The 18,212-nt window shown below is 42.4% G+C and overlaps 3 protein-coding genes across 5 annotated transcripts in view; 1 reads left to right on the plus strand and 2 right to left on the minus strand.

Moving 5' to 3' along the window:
- Positions 1-162: 162 nt before the first annotated feature.
- Positions 163-6,267, minus strand: LOC118422664. The gene is made up of 8 exons (XM_035830336.1): positions 6,116-6,267; positions 5,304-5,406; positions 4,246-4,369; positions 3,510-3,638; positions 3,048-3,110; positions 2,123-2,279; positions 1,505-1,621; positions 163-954 (listed from the first exon to the last, which is right to left on the minus strand). Exons 2-8 carry the CDS (start codon positions 5,362-5,364, stop codon positions 925-927), a joined length of 681 nt encoding a protein of 226 aa, XP_035686229.1. The 5' UTR covers positions 5,365-5,406; positions 6,116-6,267; the 3' UTR covers positions 163-924.
- Positions 5,369-18,212, plus strand: part of LOC118422661 — a 15,602-nt gene continuing 2,758 nt past the window's right edge. Inside the window, exons 1-6 of one of the 2 annotated variants that reach the window (XM_035830333.1) lie at positions 5,369-5,567; positions 14,086-14,155; positions 14,614-14,796; positions 15,617-15,781; positions 16,355-16,627; positions 17,442-17,691. In XM_035830333.1, the coding sequence (XP_035686226.1) occupies positions 14,634-14,796; positions 15,617-15,781; positions 16,355-16,627; positions 17,442-17,691 (851 nt within the window). In that variant the 5' untranslated portion in view covers positions 5,369-5,567; positions 14,086-14,155; positions 14,614-14,633. The remainder of the gene's footprint in view (positions 5,568-14,085; positions 14,156-14,613; positions 14,797-15,616; positions 15,782-16,354; positions 16,628-17,441; positions 17,692-18,212) is intronic. The other variant, XM_035830331.1, reaches the window with a different exon arrangement.
- On the minus strand, positions 10,907-14,179 carry LOC118422665. Of its 2 annotated transcripts, XM_035830337.1 has the most exons (4): positions 14,053-14,179; positions 12,557-12,662; positions 12,059-12,176; positions 10,907-11,625 (listed from the first exon to the last, which is right to left on the minus strand). In XM_035830337.1, exons 2-4 carry the CDS (start codon positions 12,630-12,632, stop codon positions 11,430-11,432), a joined length of 390 nt encoding a protein of 129 aa, XP_035686230.1. In that variant the 5' UTR covers positions 12,633-12,662; positions 14,053-14,179; the 3' UTR covers positions 10,907-11,429. The 2 variants fall into 2 exon arrangements, with proteins under 2 accessions (XP_035686230.1, XP_035686231.1); XM_035830338.1 differs by having other exon boundaries at positions 12,557-14,079.

An 18,212-nucleotide genomic window follows, 5' to 3' on the forward strand; every position in this document is an offset into this window, starting at 1 on the left:
GTTACATGTGGGTACTGAATACTTGAATTGATGGTGGCTATATATATATGATGGACAGGCTGAAGCCTGAGCGATGTACTCAGGTAAAACAAACAAATAAAATGAAATGAAATGAAATGGACCTCAGACAAACTCCTGAATATACACAAAAGTCACAATGAATATTTTATTGAGGCTTTATTAAAGAAAATCCATTGACAAAAGTTACAGTATACAAATGTTACATAGAATAATATACAGCATTAAAGTTTTCTTCCAAGCCCATATTTGCCATTATGAGTGAAAGTGCAGATAACTGGGGTTTTATTAAAGAAAATCCATTGGCAAAAGTTACAGAATAGAAACAACATAGAAATGTACACATCCATCAAATATTTACAATATACCATTACATTAGAAATAATACATCATTCATATTTCACAAAGGTGAATACAAATCAAATCAGCCTTTAATATCATGATAGGATTTATCTTTAGATATTATCAAATTGTTTCACCAACTTTGAATGATCTTTAATAGCTATCACTTGAAATACTGTACACATTCATGGCCATTGGGTTCAGTTGGTGGCACTTGAACCCCACTGTTACAAATCTCCATAGAAAAATGACAGATTTTTCAATACACATGCCACACCTTGGCACATTTATCAATAACATGCCCAGAAGTCCGGGCAAACTCTGTTCCATTGTCAAATAAGAATCTGTTGTGAAAACAGCAAATTGGCACTGAGAACATAACATACATCAGAGAAATATGCGAATATATGCATCACAAAACTGTATCTTCCTTGGTTCAGTAAACACGTGTGATCACCACAACATGGAGACACAATGAAAACTTGATATGCATAACAGTTGTAACTAATGATATGCTGTGGTAACTTGATATGTGGTTGGAATGTTATGTCTTGGGAAATAACTTTACAGTTGCTTCTCCATGTTGTACCACTCCTGTAATTAATGGACAGAAAGGAATAAAAGTTGGTAAAATGTTGACTCATTTATGCCTTACAATATATTCTGAAGCCTGCCCAAGGGCGCACCCGGGGTAGTCACGACTTCAAATATCAACACATATTTGCACGCACCGATATCTACAAACATTCTTTTTTCCCACGCACAATTCCCGAGTGGAATGCCCTGCCTGGCACGGTTGTAAGCGCTCCCAACGTTGAGCACTTCCGTGCCAGGCAGGCGGCCTGCCCGCCCTAACCCGGGAGCCTCAGCTCCCCCCCCTACTTTTGCCCCTCGCGGGGTCATTTGGGGGTATCCTATGCAGATGCAGATGCACACACAAACACAATTACACACCCAAAACCACACACAAACAGACTTGCACACACACACACATGCATACACATTGAAAACACACACTGTCACACGCACACATACACACTGCAAACACACACTCTCTGATCCACACAGAGAGACATAGGCAGACAGAAACAAAAACATAGCCTTCTACGGGCAGGGAATAAAGATAAGAATTAATCAGACTTACACTGCTGCCAGTCGTACACCTTGAGAAGCAGCCACCAAAAGGATGGGTGACGACGTAGCCCTGTCGTTCGTACAGGCGGACTGCACGGTTACTCTGTTTCACCCACAGGAATATTGACTGTGGTTGTGAGAAAAGGACAAAAAGTTGAAGACCTTCCCGCACCAGATGGCATATACGGCACTGCCCATCTCCCTATCTGTAGCCCTGGGCCACACAACTTTTGTGCCATCACTACAGCAGGTCAGGCCAGTCCACTGGTAGTGGTTGAAGTGTGTTTAACTACCATGATACTCTTTCTCAAATGCTGAGTGTTACGCAGAGAAAGCAGCATGTATTGTATATTCTGTTACCATTTTTAAAGGTATTATGATTTGGTCAAGGATCAAACTCATGATCATGATGAATGCAAGGCGAACACTCTCTACCTACTTGGCCATTTTACCGGTAATAGAAAATCAAAGACGGATTCTGACTGTCCAGCACAATTTGCAGTTCATTGACCAATGATAGCATGGCGATTAACTTTTGAAACACCTAACACCAAGTAAAAACAAAGCAATTCCGACTTTTGTTGTCTCAATAAATTTAACTGAATTAAATGCTACTCATCCTACGTACCTTGCATTCCCGTTGCCTGGCCTCAAAGTCTGCCCTGTCCAGCAGTATTTTGCCGATGCCTTTTCCGCGAAAGTCTGCATCCACGCCAATGTGGTCCAGGTAGCACTGCCCCACACGAATGTTCACATTTTCCGTGTAAGCGCCAAGCCAGAAGAGCCTGCAATTGAAGATTAAAGCAACAGCTTATTGTATATAACGCTAGTTCACCTTTATTCGTGGGGTATATCCGTTGTGAAAAAAACAAACAAGGGATACAGTATCAAGTCAACGGACGTTTCAGATTGCAAGATATTCAATATACGGTTTGAAACCACAGTCTGTCAACTTGCTATCCCCAAATACCTTGTTTTTTCTTTAAACAACGGATATAGATTAACCCGCAGATAAAGGTGAACCAGTGTTATACTGTAAGGCGATGTTGATCCAATTACATTGTATATGGATGACAACCTCTGGGAACCCCAAAACTGAAGCAAATCATACAAATAAAAAAACACAAAAAAAGGCTAAAAAAGAGTTCATCTTGAGATCTAAGTGGTCAGCAAGGTTGAACAAATGACCTAACAGTTAGTAACATACAAGAGTATTATTAGTAAACTGAGCCATAGATTCTTCATTTGTGTTCTTTTACACACGCACGCACACACACACACACACACACACACACACACACACACACACATATATATACACACACACACACGCACACACATATATGAATATATATATTGAACAGCCCCTCCAGCTGTCCTGCCACTTGCTACATCATAAAATGGAACATGACAGCATGCCTGCTCATAACATACATGTACCAGTAACCATGGTGACAGTGATCATTGACCTTGTTTGTTTGAAATAGAAGAAGAGGAAGAAGAAAGGTAGCAACGCAATATCTTTTTTAATATGAAATAAATAATATCCGTACCCACAAGTGCCGCAACACCCAAGATACGAGCAGGCCTCCCCACACTGGAAATCCACCTCAGTCCTGCAGCAGACAAAGAACCAAAGTTTAAATCTGATTATCAGCCACATGGTGATCTACATCATTCACCTGGACGGGTGTGTCACCCCGTAAGGGGCGGTATAACCGTCGTGTGCGAACATGTGCGAACATGTACAGGGTTAGCCCTTGACAATTTAAGCCTACGGCTAGTTGGGCAGCCCTGGCTGTTTGTAAACAGCTGAACAAATAAATAAATAAATAAATCTGATTACTAGATACCCTGGAGGGAAATAAATTGGCCTCCCAGTGTGAGTGGATCAAATGTACTCTTGTTTGATTCAGAACAAAACCTTTAAAGGACTAAGTGTAATTCGCCATGACCTGGTTTACTGGGTATGCAATTATTATACAATCAATCAAACTTGAGCCCTATGTACTGACGTCTCTCCGTGGAACTTGAGTGCCATCACACCTGCCGGCCTGCCTTCATAGACGGCTACGAGATATCGGTGCCACACGTCTTTTGACCTGCCGTACATCTTGGTGTTCTGCTGGACTGCACCCTCCATCCTGTAGAACAACATTGTTCATGTGACATTATTGCTGCTGGTATGATATGATGGGGACCGTCCTTACTAGCATAAGTGTCATCACAGGCCAAATAGTTTTGGAGCAAAGTTAGTAATTGGAGTAGTAGTAGTATCCATTTTTTTATTACACTGATGCTGGGATCCCTGATACAGGGGGGCAGCATTCAGATATACATGTAGTCTTCACACTGCGCTTCCATGCAGCTCTGTCCGGTGGGTCCACCCGTTCTAAGACTTATATACAGTCCTTATTGTATCGGTTTAATGTATGACCTTCAAAAAGCCAATGATGGTTAATAGAGGATCTCAAGATGTTACAAAAATGTGCCAGCACTACAAAAGAGTATTACTAACAGTTTTACTGGTAGTTCCACTGGTAGTGGTGAGCGTAACTGTTTAACTATCAATGTATCTCTTTTTCGTACGTGCTGAGTGCTAAGCAGAGAAAGAATGCAAGGCTCTAAGAGTCTAACATTACATTACACCCTAGGCCAATTCACCCAATATCAACTATCATGTGCAACGGTCTCAAACAGACTTAGCTGATGAGGTATAAATTGAATACACTCTAAGGAATTTCATCTTACCGACTCTTGCCAACCGCATGTTCAAATTTGTCGCTGAAAGTTTCCACCAGCATTCGTCCCACAAAGTCGACATCTTGTTCCTCCATGTTCCTGATCTGCAATGGGCCTGGCTCAGTTCCTGGCGCTGCAAAGGAGGAAAATAAGACATTGTTGTAACTTAAGTTTCATCAGGTTGGTACAAGTATAACTACACAGACTCTTAGCAACCTATCTTTACTGGAATCTTACTGATCAGTACTGACAAGTACTGATTTGCTGCTGAAATCATACTGTCATGAAGTTACTGTAAATGCAGAAACTTTCGCGGTGGTTTAAAGTTCGCGTTTTTTGCAGTGGCTGCTTCACCGCAAACTTAAAAACACTGCGAACATTTTTCCATGGCAGTAAGAGACTACAATACATGGTGCTACCACGAACTTAAAACCACCGCAAAAAGTCATTTTTCCCGCTACCGCGAAATTAAATCCCCGCGAACTTTAATGCATTTACAGTACTAATTATTCACAAAATATACAAATTTTAGAAACAGGTCAGTTATAAACAAAACTGACTCCAGAATTCAACAAACCAGATTAATTATAAGAGGCAATGATCGTGCAGTGAGAGATAGAACTTAGCATCATCTGTTAACTTTTATAATCTACCTGGGACAGCCTAAAAGACTGCCACATGATAAACAGTGTTATCAAGGTCACTTAAGGGCACACATTTGGGATTACAGATGGTGTTTAAGTAGCTCTCTTAGAATTAAATTCATTTTTACATTCACGTTTTTTTATTAAGGTTTATCACATTAGTTAAAGTACTGACATAACTGATGACTTTAACCTTTCCAAGATGGCATCCTAGAGACTAGACTGTATAAGTTAAGGTTTAATCCACTAAGACCGTAGTACTTAATTCGATTGGTAGCATATCAGTCGATTTGAACCCGAATTACGGATCTGAGCCAAACATCCTGTTCTTACACCAACATGACGTACATTGTGGTTAACCTTGGACTAACCAGCGGATAATGACACAGTCTGTTGACATCAGAGATAGTGACTGGTACAAACCTGTTTGAACCGGCGTCTGGGCCGGTTCTGGCTGCGCATCTACAGGCACAACCTCGGCCATTATTTCCTGGCAGACGTGACTTCACTCTCCTCACCTGTGAATCTTCAAGAAAGGACCACATCGTCGTATGCAATATTTTGCTTTACATCGATGTATCGGGTCTAATATCGACGGAGGGACGCGCTTAACTCAAATTACGGCAGCCGAGCGGTAGTTCAAAGGCCAAGGACACTTCACCGTGACATCCCATTTTCTACAGAAAGGTAACGGGCACGTTACACAGTTCTAAGGAACGTCATTTATCTGTGGCTAAGATTTATCAAATGTTAGGTGGGTTAACATCATATGTAACATCTAAAAGCTGTCAACAAAGTTTGTCTACATGACCTACATTTACTAAACGTTAACGTATTAACCTTTGTTATTGTTGGACGTTTTCCATATCAGACAAATGCGTCATACATCATAACAAGTGTCAATTGGCCATAGTTTTGGCTATGAATACTTCAGGTTTTTTCCAAGTCCCTTACGAATGCTAGTGGATGCTATCTGAAACATCTGTTGACCCGTTGACAACATCTACCCCGTGCATGCGTAACTTATTAAATTAAATAAGGGTGTTTTCTGGATCTGAACCAACCGTCGCCCGCCTGCTGACCGCTCAACGACCTATAAAGCATGAATTTGTTCTTATTGTTACAGAAAACAAGACTAAATCAAACGACAACTATCTTCAGCCAGTTTCTAACCGAACTACATGACCATTAGACCCTTAGATACTTCATACTGTCAAACTTTCGATTTTTTTTACCCGCTGTTGTTGTTGTTGTTGCTGCTAGCCTTAGGGGGTGGGGTCGATGACCTTACTTCCGGACTTGCGCAGTGGCGTAATGCGTCCCCTAGCAACCGCAACTAAGGCTCCAAGCAGATGTAGGGTGCAGCTGTATTGCACGTGTTTTTGCGGCATTTCGTGACCGTAGGCAAGGAGATGAAGAAAGAGAAGAGAAAATCTTACCACTAGGAATACGCACAAAATGTCACACACAAAAAGACGTTATAGCTTTAGCCTTCAACGTCTACCATATACTTTCTAAAGACCCTTTCCCCATTTTCGGAGCTGCTATGTTAAATCATAAATGCGGAGCTAGCATAGCCTCCATAGCAGGCTTTCTGAGGCCTTTTTATGGCTCATAATACACTTAGAGGCCGGCAATCAGAAAACGCCATGGAAGCTAGAGCTAGCAGATAATTTTACGTCCATGAAAAAAGAGGTATAATTGTTTTTGGTGCGTCTGTTTTTGTCCAAGTCTGTTTCCACATTTTTGCAGGTAGCATAACTTGATTGATTGTGACATTCATTATGTCGGAAAGTCAAGGTCGACTTGGACCTCCTGGCGGATCTCCTCAGTACTCTAGCAGAACATTTTTTGTATGTTCTGTCCTGGACATGCTATGGTTTTGCGCTTGGTGATCCACGAAAGCTACATATAACATGCTGAACATACTTACGTATTCTTACTTCTTCAATAGTGGTACCTGTCATTGATTTAAACGCACAGGTGGGACGTTGCAACATTTTTACACATGATCATCAGTTTTCAGTGTTATTATTGTTAACGTTAGTCAAGTCGTGATCAGTGACCTGTTTTCGGGTATCACTGAATAACGACGTTACAGAGTGAATGTGAATAATTTAGAGTTTTATTGACACAGCAAAAGTACAGGGAATTGATTAGTATTTTCTGCTGACTTCTACAGGTACAAAAACACGGAGACAGATATAAGATAAAACAGCCTGTATCACGTCCGGATCAGCAAACTCTCTGGTTTAACTTGTCATCCTTATCATCGTCTATCCGCATTCAATCGAGAATTCCAACACGAATTTAGCTGTAACGTTACTACAGATCGCTTGGAATTCGGCGAAAATCCTCCATTGAAAAGTAACGGATTTGTAAATATATAACCTATCTAAACTACGTTCGGAATGTCGGATAAAACATATTGTCCCATAAGATCCGTTAAAAGAATTGCATAGAATCTGCTGGTGAAATCCTGAGGTGTTGCAACGAAGCGTACTTTGCGTTATAGCTGCTTCTCCATGTTGTACCAGTCCTGTAGTTTGGACAGACAAAAGTAGAAATTCGTATAATCATACAATACACATACCCCCCCCCCCACACACACACACATAGTGACATACATACACCGCACACACACACACATGTACACACACGCACGCACGCACACACACACACACACACACACGCACTCTCTCTCTCTCTCTCTCTCTCTCTCTCCCTCTCTCTCTCACATACACACACACAAACACACATACACGTGCACACGACACACACCGAAACATAAGTCAGTGTTGTCGCAACTACATTACGCATAACTCGGAGGATAAATAAATAACTCGGAGGATGCGTGGCAACGCTCTATAGTATCTTTGGTGTTCACACACACACACACACACACACACGCACACATGTACACATGATGAAAAACAAAACAACAAAAAATTATATAAATTAGTATGATAATGCGATAGACTCACTCTGGTGCCCGTCGCACATTGCGTGAAGCAGCCACCAAAAGTATGTGTGATGACGTAGCCCTGACGTTCATACAGACGGACAGCCCGGTTATTCCGCCTCACATACAGGGACATCGTCTGCAGTGGTGGGAAACATTAGCCTGAGTACCATCCGGCAAATAGTTCGCTCCGGCGATAATCATAACGTTACACTATATACTGTCGCTTCTCGCTCTGACATGTATCATATCACTTAACAGTCGCTTAGGCTTAAGTCACATTTCCAAACCGGGGCCCGGCCGGGCAACTTTTGGGAGCGAAAAGAATGTTATAAAAGACATCAGAATACACAAAATGTCAATATAAGATTCATGGGCATAGTATGTGTATATTTCTAGGTATACATTTGAATTCTTCGTTTCTTAAAACATCCCGGCCGGGCCCCGGTTTGGAAATGTGACCTAGGCCTTACTGGGTCGCTGATTGCCGGCCGTCTCTGATTAGTAGCGAAATGGCCAGCAAAAATGTACTATGAGCCAAAAAAAGGCCCCAGAGAGCCGGCCTACTCTGGAGACTACCTACCGTGCATCCGCGTTCCCTTGCCGCAGTCTCGGCCCGCTCCACCAGCGCCTTCCCGATGCCCCTCCCGCGGTACTCTGCAGTCACACACACCTTGTCAACAAAGCACTCCGCTGCGCCGAGTCTGCTGGTCCTCAACGCCCAGCTCATGCAGCCTAGTCTGCGACAAGGCAAGAGTTTTCAGTACTCTTTCTCTTTCTGTGCTTAGCTCTCAGCTATTTCTTTATTTGATGTTATTGAATTGTTCCTTAATGCCCAGCCCATACAGCCCAGTCTGCGACCCAGACAAGCGTTTTCAGTGTTCTTTCTCTTTCTCTACTTTTAATAGCTCTCACTAATATGAGTATGCGAGTTGAACGCACTCCATTTCAAATTGTACAGTTTGTAACAATTCGTACACGGCTTGTAGTTTTTAACATACGTGAGTTATCATTTTATTAGCAACAGTAAAAAAAAAACCTACCTACCGATCCGAGTCTTTTCTGGGCCGAAATCAGAAAAGCGGCATCATTTTTTTCTAAGTCCTATAAGTCCTCAGAACATAAAATTTCGTACCGACAGGTGCGCCAACATCCAACACGTGATAAGGTCTCGCAAAAGATGGGATCCTGCGCGGCGCGATCACTGTAGTAATGAAAGAAACTGTGATTGGCCCAAAGACACCTCAAGTCTTTGTCTCAAAATGTATGTACAAGTAACGTTACGGTATGTATGTATGCATGTTTGTATGTATGTATGTATGTATGTATGAATGTATGTATGCTGTATGTATGTATGTATGTATGTATGTATGTATTTATGTATGTATGTATGTATGTATGTATGTATGTATGTATGTATTTGTGTATGTATGTATGTATGTATGTATGAATGTATGAATGTATGAATGTATGAATGTATGTATGAATGTATGGGTGTATGAATGTATGTTTATGAATAAAAGTGAATTATTGATCTATTTTGTACAAAGAATAATGTACCTGGCTGTTAAACGTTCATTGACGAAACTTCGGATTGATTAGGAGTAAAACTAAAGAACATCCGATCGAGAAACAATTTTCTCAAATCATGTTATGTCAAATATCTTGAAAGCTTTGCTAACGTACCGAAAAATAACGTGAGAAAATCACAGGAAGGGATCATATAGAATGAACATTTAATCGACATATGGACTGGGTGAAAAGCACACACTACTTTTTCAACCCATGCTTTCTCCTGCAAGTTCAAAATGCAGAATCAGCCGACCAGTTGATGGACTGGACCCAGGTTAAATGCTACTTCTAAGAACTGTTCTTTATATGTCGACGTATAGATCGTTTTCATGTGGCGTCACAGTCACGTTCGAACGTTCGAACGGCCATGTTGGATGATAAGCTGCTCGATCTCCACACGGCTGTGTGTTGCACGTGGTGGGCCCGTACATGGAAAGAAGTTTTTTGTGGTTATTATTTACAAACGGGCTGGTTGTTCGATGTGCTAACTGCGAGTTCCATGAACACAGGATACAGCGTACTCGCCGTTTCTATCTAACAACACAGTTATCCCTTTTTAACTCGATTGAATCACTATTCTAGCGGCCAGCCAACATGGGTCCCCGTGCGGAGTTTGCTCATCTGTGATCAAATTTTTGTACGTAAAGACGTGGTCTTTTAGAAATTAGTACTCTCCTCTGGAGGAAAATAGTTTAAGAGTCATTTCATGGAATACGGCCCATCTACATTTCGTTATTCTAGTTATTTGCACAATGAGCATATACGTTTCCCACGCCAGAGGTTGAACTTCTACCTCAAGTCAAGTCAAGTGTAGTGACAGGTTAACCGGTTAGACAGCATTACAGACAGGGTGTGACACGGGCAGGTCAGCACTGCAAGCTTAAAGATCTCTAACTTTGTCACCAACTTTGTCACACAGGTGGGAATATATTTACTGTGTAAGTTCTAGTTGAAGAAATGAAGGTTGTCTTCTGTCGCAGTGAGCATGGTTTGAAAAGCTTCATAGAATGCATGCGCAAGTTACCACGCACACATATGCGTAGCTATTATTGTAGAAAATATGTAACGACCAAACCTTAGCCTCAGGGAATTCTGAATTCTGGTTTTCATAATGGCGATACGATCGAATGTTTATCTTGTTCTCAGTTTAGCGTATTGGGGGAGAATACAATAACGTCACGGTGTCGAGGTGATGTACAAATTGGTGGGATTAAGACGTTGTAGTCCAACTTTGTCACAGTATGGCTGAAAATACGTAGTTTAGTTTGTTACATTTTGCACTAGATGTGTTTACAAAATCTCTCACTGGCTGGGTTTAATGAGGGGGCGGAAACTGTCGGGCAAGCAGAGCGTTTTTAGTCAGGCTATGGTTACTTACGAAGTAGTTGAGTCAGACCGTACCTCAGGCCGAAAGACAAGTCGTATTGAAGCTCGTTGGGTGAACTACGCGCGAGTTCTCCAAATTACGTCGCGCCTTGTCAAACAACGTCGTAGTTGGCTGAAACACGCCGTAGCTCAGTTTTGACCGGAGTAGAAAACAATTCACACGGAGTCAGAGTTGGAGAAGCGCCAAATCTTGCCCCTTGTGAGGCAAGTGGATAGTGAGGGCAGCTGGATACTGGGGTAGACTGTGTAACGCAAACTCCGCTGTATAGGGCTGTAACTAGTCTAGTCCTCCGTGCGCAGCCTATATGATAGGAGTGTACATAACGTTATATAGTCGCCCAGGGTAGCGGTAACAGATGTCCGGGTATTCAACCATCGGCAAGAGCGTTAGATCGTCGAATGCCTTTTCTCTTAAAGCACATGGATCAAGACCTATTATTGCAACTTTGTCCTGATATCTAGCCTTGGCTACATCACTATATCATTCACAGTACGGAGACAAGACAGCACACTTGAACCCGCCGCAAGTAACTTTGATAGCACCGTTCTGTGTTCTAGTCATCCAGGTTATCATCCAACATGGCGTCCACGCGTGGCGAAGCGGTTTTCGAACGTTCTGTGAAAACGATCTATAACAGAAAAGAGAACAGAATATTTTGGAATCTTGTAAACGAAACAGTAGTAGAAGAAACTAACTTGTCGCCCTGGAATTTGATCATCACTGCTCCGGCCAGCCTGCCCTCGTACAGAGCCACGTAAATGGTGTTCCACAGGTGCGCTGATCGGCTCAGCCAGCTGATGTTGAGCAGGATGAAGTCTTCCACTCTACAACATTGTATAGACAAATACATAACAAATGTACACATATATATATAGAGAGAGAGATGGAGTCTACGAATCTAGCACTTTATTCCCTCCTTTAGCTATCATACACTAGTAAGCAGCTAATCTTCCTGGACTACAAGAAGATACAATTCTCACGCACACTACATATAATTTAATTGACTGACATTAAATTTTGTGTATGCATTTTATGGTCAGTTCTCAGTTGTTGTTTTATCTGGTTGGACAGACTGTTTCATATAGTCATAGAGCTTGAAAGTTTATTCTGAGCATTTGTTTTGGGCTTCATCAGTCCGTAACGTGATATATTTCAACTAGCATGGTGTGTGTTGTACAGGAGAAACCCGGTATTTGAGGAACACAAACAGAAGGTTGTTCTGCATGTGACAATATAAGCATACAAAGGAAATCTTACCGGCTCTTACCAACCACATGTTCAAGTGAATAAAAAAAGCCTTCTGCGACTACTCGAGCGACGAACTCGACATCTTGCGCCTCCATGTTCCTGATGCATACCGGACACTGTTCAGTTCCTGGTGTAGTTAACGGGAAATAAACAATGATAAATAAATGTGAGATCGCGTGGCACAGCGGCAACGGTGACACGGCAGGATTCGAACTCGCGACCTCTCGGTCCCGAGCGTGTTTGGCTCTAGACCGAGAGATCTCGAGTTCGAATCCTGCCGCGTCACCGATCTTGTGCCCTTTAATAGAAAAGGCACTTTACACGGCTTTCCTCACTTAACTCAGGTGAACATGAGTACCTAGCTTCGGCTAGGGCCGTCCCTCGCATAGGACGTTAAATGGAGGTCCCGTGTTTGAGGAGAGCCACACCCCACTCACGTTAAAGAACCCACCACACAAAATTGTGCAATTAAGGTCTTTCATTTATTCAATACGCAGTGGTACTCACCTGTTTGAAACCCTGACGGTCTTGTACCAGGTTGCAACACGACCGGGCTTAGCTCAAGGAGCTTTGTAGAGTCCATACTTTTCAGGTCCTCTTGATACCTTTATACCTTATACAACAAAGTCTTTAATTATTGACTTCCACTTTCAGTAGTTTCATGAGTAGACGATTCGGTGACCGCCAGTCACCATCCTTAGGGAAGAAAGTTACACTTCGCACTGCAGCTAGGTGTCGCTCGTGTGTTTGAATAAATTCGATCAGCCCCAAACGTTAAGTGGCTGTGAACATGATAAAGAACTTAAGATGGTTCACACAGATACGCAACGAGAGATATGCAACGAATTTCAGACATAAAGAACGAATTTTCTTACTTTTTGTGTATTTTGTCGTCTTCCAAGTCATACTTTTACGTATTACGCAAAATCCAAATTAAAAAAAAAAAATCGGAGAAAATAACAAAACAGTGACGCAGTCAACGAACCCCGCAGTGACGCAAGCTTGACGCAAGTGCGGTGAGAGTGCACCTTGAGTCTCTACAACGCCCTGTTCTCCCTTTGTACACCATAGCTGGGCGCAGTAAAAGGATAACAGTGTGCAACAAACGGGATTCGCTTCGCCTCCTAGAGTCTATTTACCAAATGTTCGGTTAAAAGCATTAGCTTTTGTGTACAAATGGCGGGTATGTTGACGGATAGACTCAGGCTGAGTACATATCAACTGCCTGATCATAAATAAGGTAGGGCCACACTGACTTAATTTTATGGATGACACCCTCGCGCGCATTGATTTTCGCCTGTTTTACAAAAAAACTGGCCACATGTCACCCTATATCAATCAGAATTTCATGTCAACCGGAGGACCTGCTCTCTAGGGTAGGGTAGCACATGGTCTTTGTGGTCAGGGCATGGGGCCACAGCGCCTTTGTTCCCTCTTTGAACAAGAATAGCAGTACAAACATGATTGAAATGGCGACGATTGTCTCTTACAGTCTTACTGGAGGTGAACACATAACAAACCAAGCCTGGAAAAGAATGGTCTGGATGTTTAGTCCTGTGGTTTATCAGCACTTTTTATTTTTGCTGGGATTTTATCTTTTCGCCCGCGCGCATTTAATAGTTTTGGGGGTCTCCAGGGGATGTCATCCATAAAACTAAGACGGTGTGGCATTGTATATATATATATAATCTCGTTTTCCACTTATGTAGGTCGAAAGCTGATCATTTTCTATCGTTTTTCATTTGTGCTTCTATAAAACTACAAAATGTACCTGCGACTGAGCCAGTAACGTACAAAATTAAAATTGTCATGGTCAACATGGAAATTATTAATTTTCTGGGGCAGGCCATCTCGTGTTTTCAAGTACGCCATTTAAAATCAGCAATCTTGTAGAAACTTTCTCTAAAACTGCACACATAGGCATGACCATGGTCAAAATTTGGGGCATAATGGGAACTCAATAAAGCAAATGGAAGGTACATCGGGCATCGTTACGTCCTTACCTGAGAGTTTAGTTGCCGTTCCTTCCTCCTCAGAACACAAAGGTCAAAAGGGGCCGTGTGATGTGTCAATGAAGAGTACTAACAGCACTCCCAGCTTTCTCCAGTAGGTGTCGCTCTTTTAGCTACGTTCAATTTTGTTCATTTTTGTCCATATGAACAAATCAACCTGACTTAAAAAGGTAATACATTTGTGTACAGTTTCTTTTTAGGGGTTCTCCAATGCCCTAAAATTCAAGTTTTAAAGGAAAGGTCAATGTAGAATCTTTTGTTTTATTTTCTTCTCTAAGTAGAAATTATCTTATCATGGACATTCTATAAGAGGGCCATGCTTGACTGGTATAGACGAGGAGGACAATCACACGTAGACAAAGCCTTTTCCAACCTCAATGAACTGAAGCGCCATTTGTACAGAACCAGCTTTTCCACCAACCCCATGCTGCCGTAGGGTGGAATGCCCCATCGTGACCTCGGTCTTCATCTGTCATTCTGTACCCGTGTCCGCCCTTTTAGCTGCATAACAAGGATTTACTGACATCATTATATGGATTTCTATGCTTTCAGGGACCTGTAGACGTTAAACCATGGCGGTACGTGTCTGCTGTGTCCGAGGTAGCCACTACCAGGTCGGTCTGCAGATCGGGAGGGCCGCCCGTCGACAGATCGCCGAGTACCTGGACCGTCACCACGTCTTCGCAAACCTCCTAGGTATTCTCCAGACGGACGCAGGAAGAATCCTGTACGACGGTAAGTTCGCTGTTCTTTTTTTCTATTCAAGAAGATAGCATGGAAAAAATACATATTATAAAAGGTACAGAGACGAAGTGGCGGCGAGCTCAAGTTGTGACAGCTTACATTACTTTAACGCCGTCACTTTTACAAAAATGGAAAGTAAAATATTAAACAAGACCATTGAACTTTGCGTAAACATGTACATTTAGCAAATGAAATGAATTAATAGCGTGAGTTCAGCTAATTTTGTTGTCTGGTGGAAACTGCCCCTCCCCCTCCCCGGGCCCCCCATTAACTTTAATTTGATTCCGAGAAAACAACTCGACGTCTGGCTTGCGTCCAAAGGTCACCGACAGCTTGGCGCGTAAACTCAAAGCAGATGAAAGGTCTATGTTCTGCGCGCAAGTCTGGTTCCGTATAGGCATGCCAGTTATAAATTAACGGTCAAATTGGTCCCAGCACAAGGCTCCCAGTGCTTAAGAAAGTTCAGCATTGGCATTTCGGTGCTGAACGGACTTGTTTCAGTGCTGATGTCAGCACAACGCTCAGGACTGGAATTCCACTGCGAAACCCAAGGCCGCGTCAGCGCTGGATTTCCCTAGCGCTTTTTTTCACACACAACACATTTGGAATTGCAACATCTGCTTGACTTTCTTTCTATGATTTGTTTGAAAAAAAAATCTAATACAGTCAAACCTATACAAGTGTCCACCCCTGCATAAGGACCTATTGTGGACTACTGTGTTCTTGCTGTTACTGTAGACTATATTCTCCATTGACACAAGCATTAGAAATCCAATGACCACCTTTCTACTATGAATTTGAAACTCTCTAGGTTACCTGAGAGCGGCTAAGTCTGCGTACCCCCACTATGTGGAGGAGATAGTCGGGATGTCCGAGGGGTCAGGCCTGCCGTTCCAACACCTGTTCCTGATGCACTGTCAGTCAGAGATGGTGCTCATGTTCACGGACGACTGTAAACCTGTGACTGAGATAGAAGGTACGGGAATGAATGAACAGGTGAATTAATGAATGAGTGAATGACTTTTTAAAGTCTTACATTCGGTAGATCGTGGCCGAGTAATACCAAAGACTTTAAAAATGGTGCATGCTTCTTTCTCTGCTAATTACTCAGAGAAAGCAGCATGTTCCATTTGTAAAGTCAGGAAAGAGTATGAAAGTTGAACACAAACATTCTCCTACGTAGAGTGTCCAACGTTGTCGCAAAACGCCTGCGACGTTGAAACTCGTGCGTAGGAGAATGAATGAATGAATGAATGAACTTTATTGCACAACATTTGTACATGGTACAATGTAAGGCATAAGTAATAGATCAATTTATACAATGATACTACATATTACTATAGCTACATAAAGTATAGAAATGTGAACGTAAATGGCGAGTTGATATAATAGTGAAATATACAAGTTAATGAACACAATCCACTACCAGTGGATTAGCCCCATACTGTAGTGATTGACCAAAGCTGTGTGGCCCAGGGCCGGCTACTGAAACGACATCAGGCACGTAAATAACGTTGGTTTTTTAAAACCTTTTTTTGCCTTTGCACAGGATGTACCACCGTGTTTCTCAATGTCCAGAATGGCCCCAGAGTCATGGTTCACAATGAAGACGGCGACTCACTCGTCAAAGACCTCGGTTACGTGGTGGTAGCTAATATAGACCCCTACGAACTGCCGAACGGAGAAGTTATTCCTGCAGAGAGCTTCACCGCTTTCTGCTACCCAGGGCTGCTGGCTGGGAATGCCTACAGCTTCAACCTGCATGGCTTATGTTCCTCCGGCAACTTTCAAATGGCCAAATGCGTGGAGAGAGAAAAAATACGTATGTCTAATTGTACTTTGATACTGATACTTAACGTTAACGTACAGCATTCGTATTTGTGTTATAAAATGGTACAATATCAAAGCATGACAATCTGTTCTTCATTATGATATATGTCTTATCTCTATGCATGGCTGAAAGCAATGAGAAGTGTATACACTTTGTCTTCTGATTAGAATTCTCACATATGTAACAGCTTTTAAACTGTTCAAATTCATATTAGAGTAACACTTAACATTCTACTTAGAACATGCTAATAAATAGTGTGGAGAGTGGGCGTAGCATCCATAGACTTAAAACAGTTGATATGTTCGGTTAAGCCGGCTTTACAAATCAAGAATTTAGCTCGGCCGAGGTGTCAGCGAGCTCTAAATTACAAGGAGGCATGACCCTGATGCCTACGGACAAATGACAGAGTTTCTTCGTTGGCATCAGGGTTATACCTCTTCGTAATTTAGAGCTCGCTGACAACACGGCCGAGCTAAATTCTTGATTTGTAAAGGGGGCTTTAGGAAGGTAAAAGCGATGAAGGAGATCGAAAGGGATGGGCTTCCAATACCGTGACCTAGACACAGTGGATAACAAGTCACTGCCCCTACAGCCTCAAAATGCTATGGGCCTACGGGGGTACGTAGAATTCAGCCAAAAGATCGGGACTGGTCACAGGGGAGTCAGTCCATGCCAACTCCTCTGGTGGTAAAACGCCCTTGGCAGGTTATTCACCTACAGTAGCTAGCGTAGTCAGTCTAGTAGAGACTACTATGGGGCTACCTTTACATGTACATTTACTCTGACCTCTTTTACAAATCTGCAGCTCAGCGGTTCTTGTGCCGCGCCCTGTTGTCAGCTACGTCCGTGGAGCAGGCGGTGAGCATCCTCAGGACAGAGGGCGTTGCGATGGCCAGCGGATATTCCTACAACTTCGTCAGCACCAAGGACAGGACCAACAACATGTACTCAGTAGAAGTGGCACCCGCGGAGGGAGTAGCAGGGAACATGGTATCCGTTCGCGCCATTGAGCCAGGGGACGGTCAGACTGACGGGCGCTACAATCATTACAACTTGTAGGTTTCTCTCTCGTCATCTACCAGTCCTGAGATATTTGGAGGACAATTTTTACGTTTACTAGCTGTCCATCCCCAAATCTATGGAAACTTGCACGCTGTTATTAGTGAGAAGTGACATTTCTGTATCTTTATAGTAGGTATAATTGTCCTTTGGAGTAACAAGCCAGCTTGTGTATCTGTTTATGTATATGTATATGTATATCTATGTATATGTATATGTATATGTATATGTATAGTCGGTAGTTGTACACCAGCTTAGCAGGCAGCAAATGGTTATATAACACTAAGCAATCTGTAACATCTCACCTCTGCACGTCTAGCGGTAACATGCTATTTTCTAAGACATAATGATACATATGGCATATTGGAGAATTCATCTTCACATGTTCAAACAGTGATCCGTACCTGCTTACGCTTCAACGTCTATCAGACATCTTCCTCAGGGCTTCTAATACCCCCATCACATTAGGCCGAAAATCGATCGGACGACGAGTCTGCGAGCTCTAAATTACGAGGAG

Source organism: Branchiostoma floridae, chromosome 9 (assembly GCF_000003815.2).
Source record: "Branchiostoma floridae strain S238N-H82 chromosome 9, Bfl_VNyyK, whole genome shotgun sequence".
NCBI classification, from domain to species: Eukaryota; Metazoa; Chordata; class Leptocardii; order Amphioxiformes; family Branchiostomatidae; genus Branchiostoma; species Branchiostoma floridae.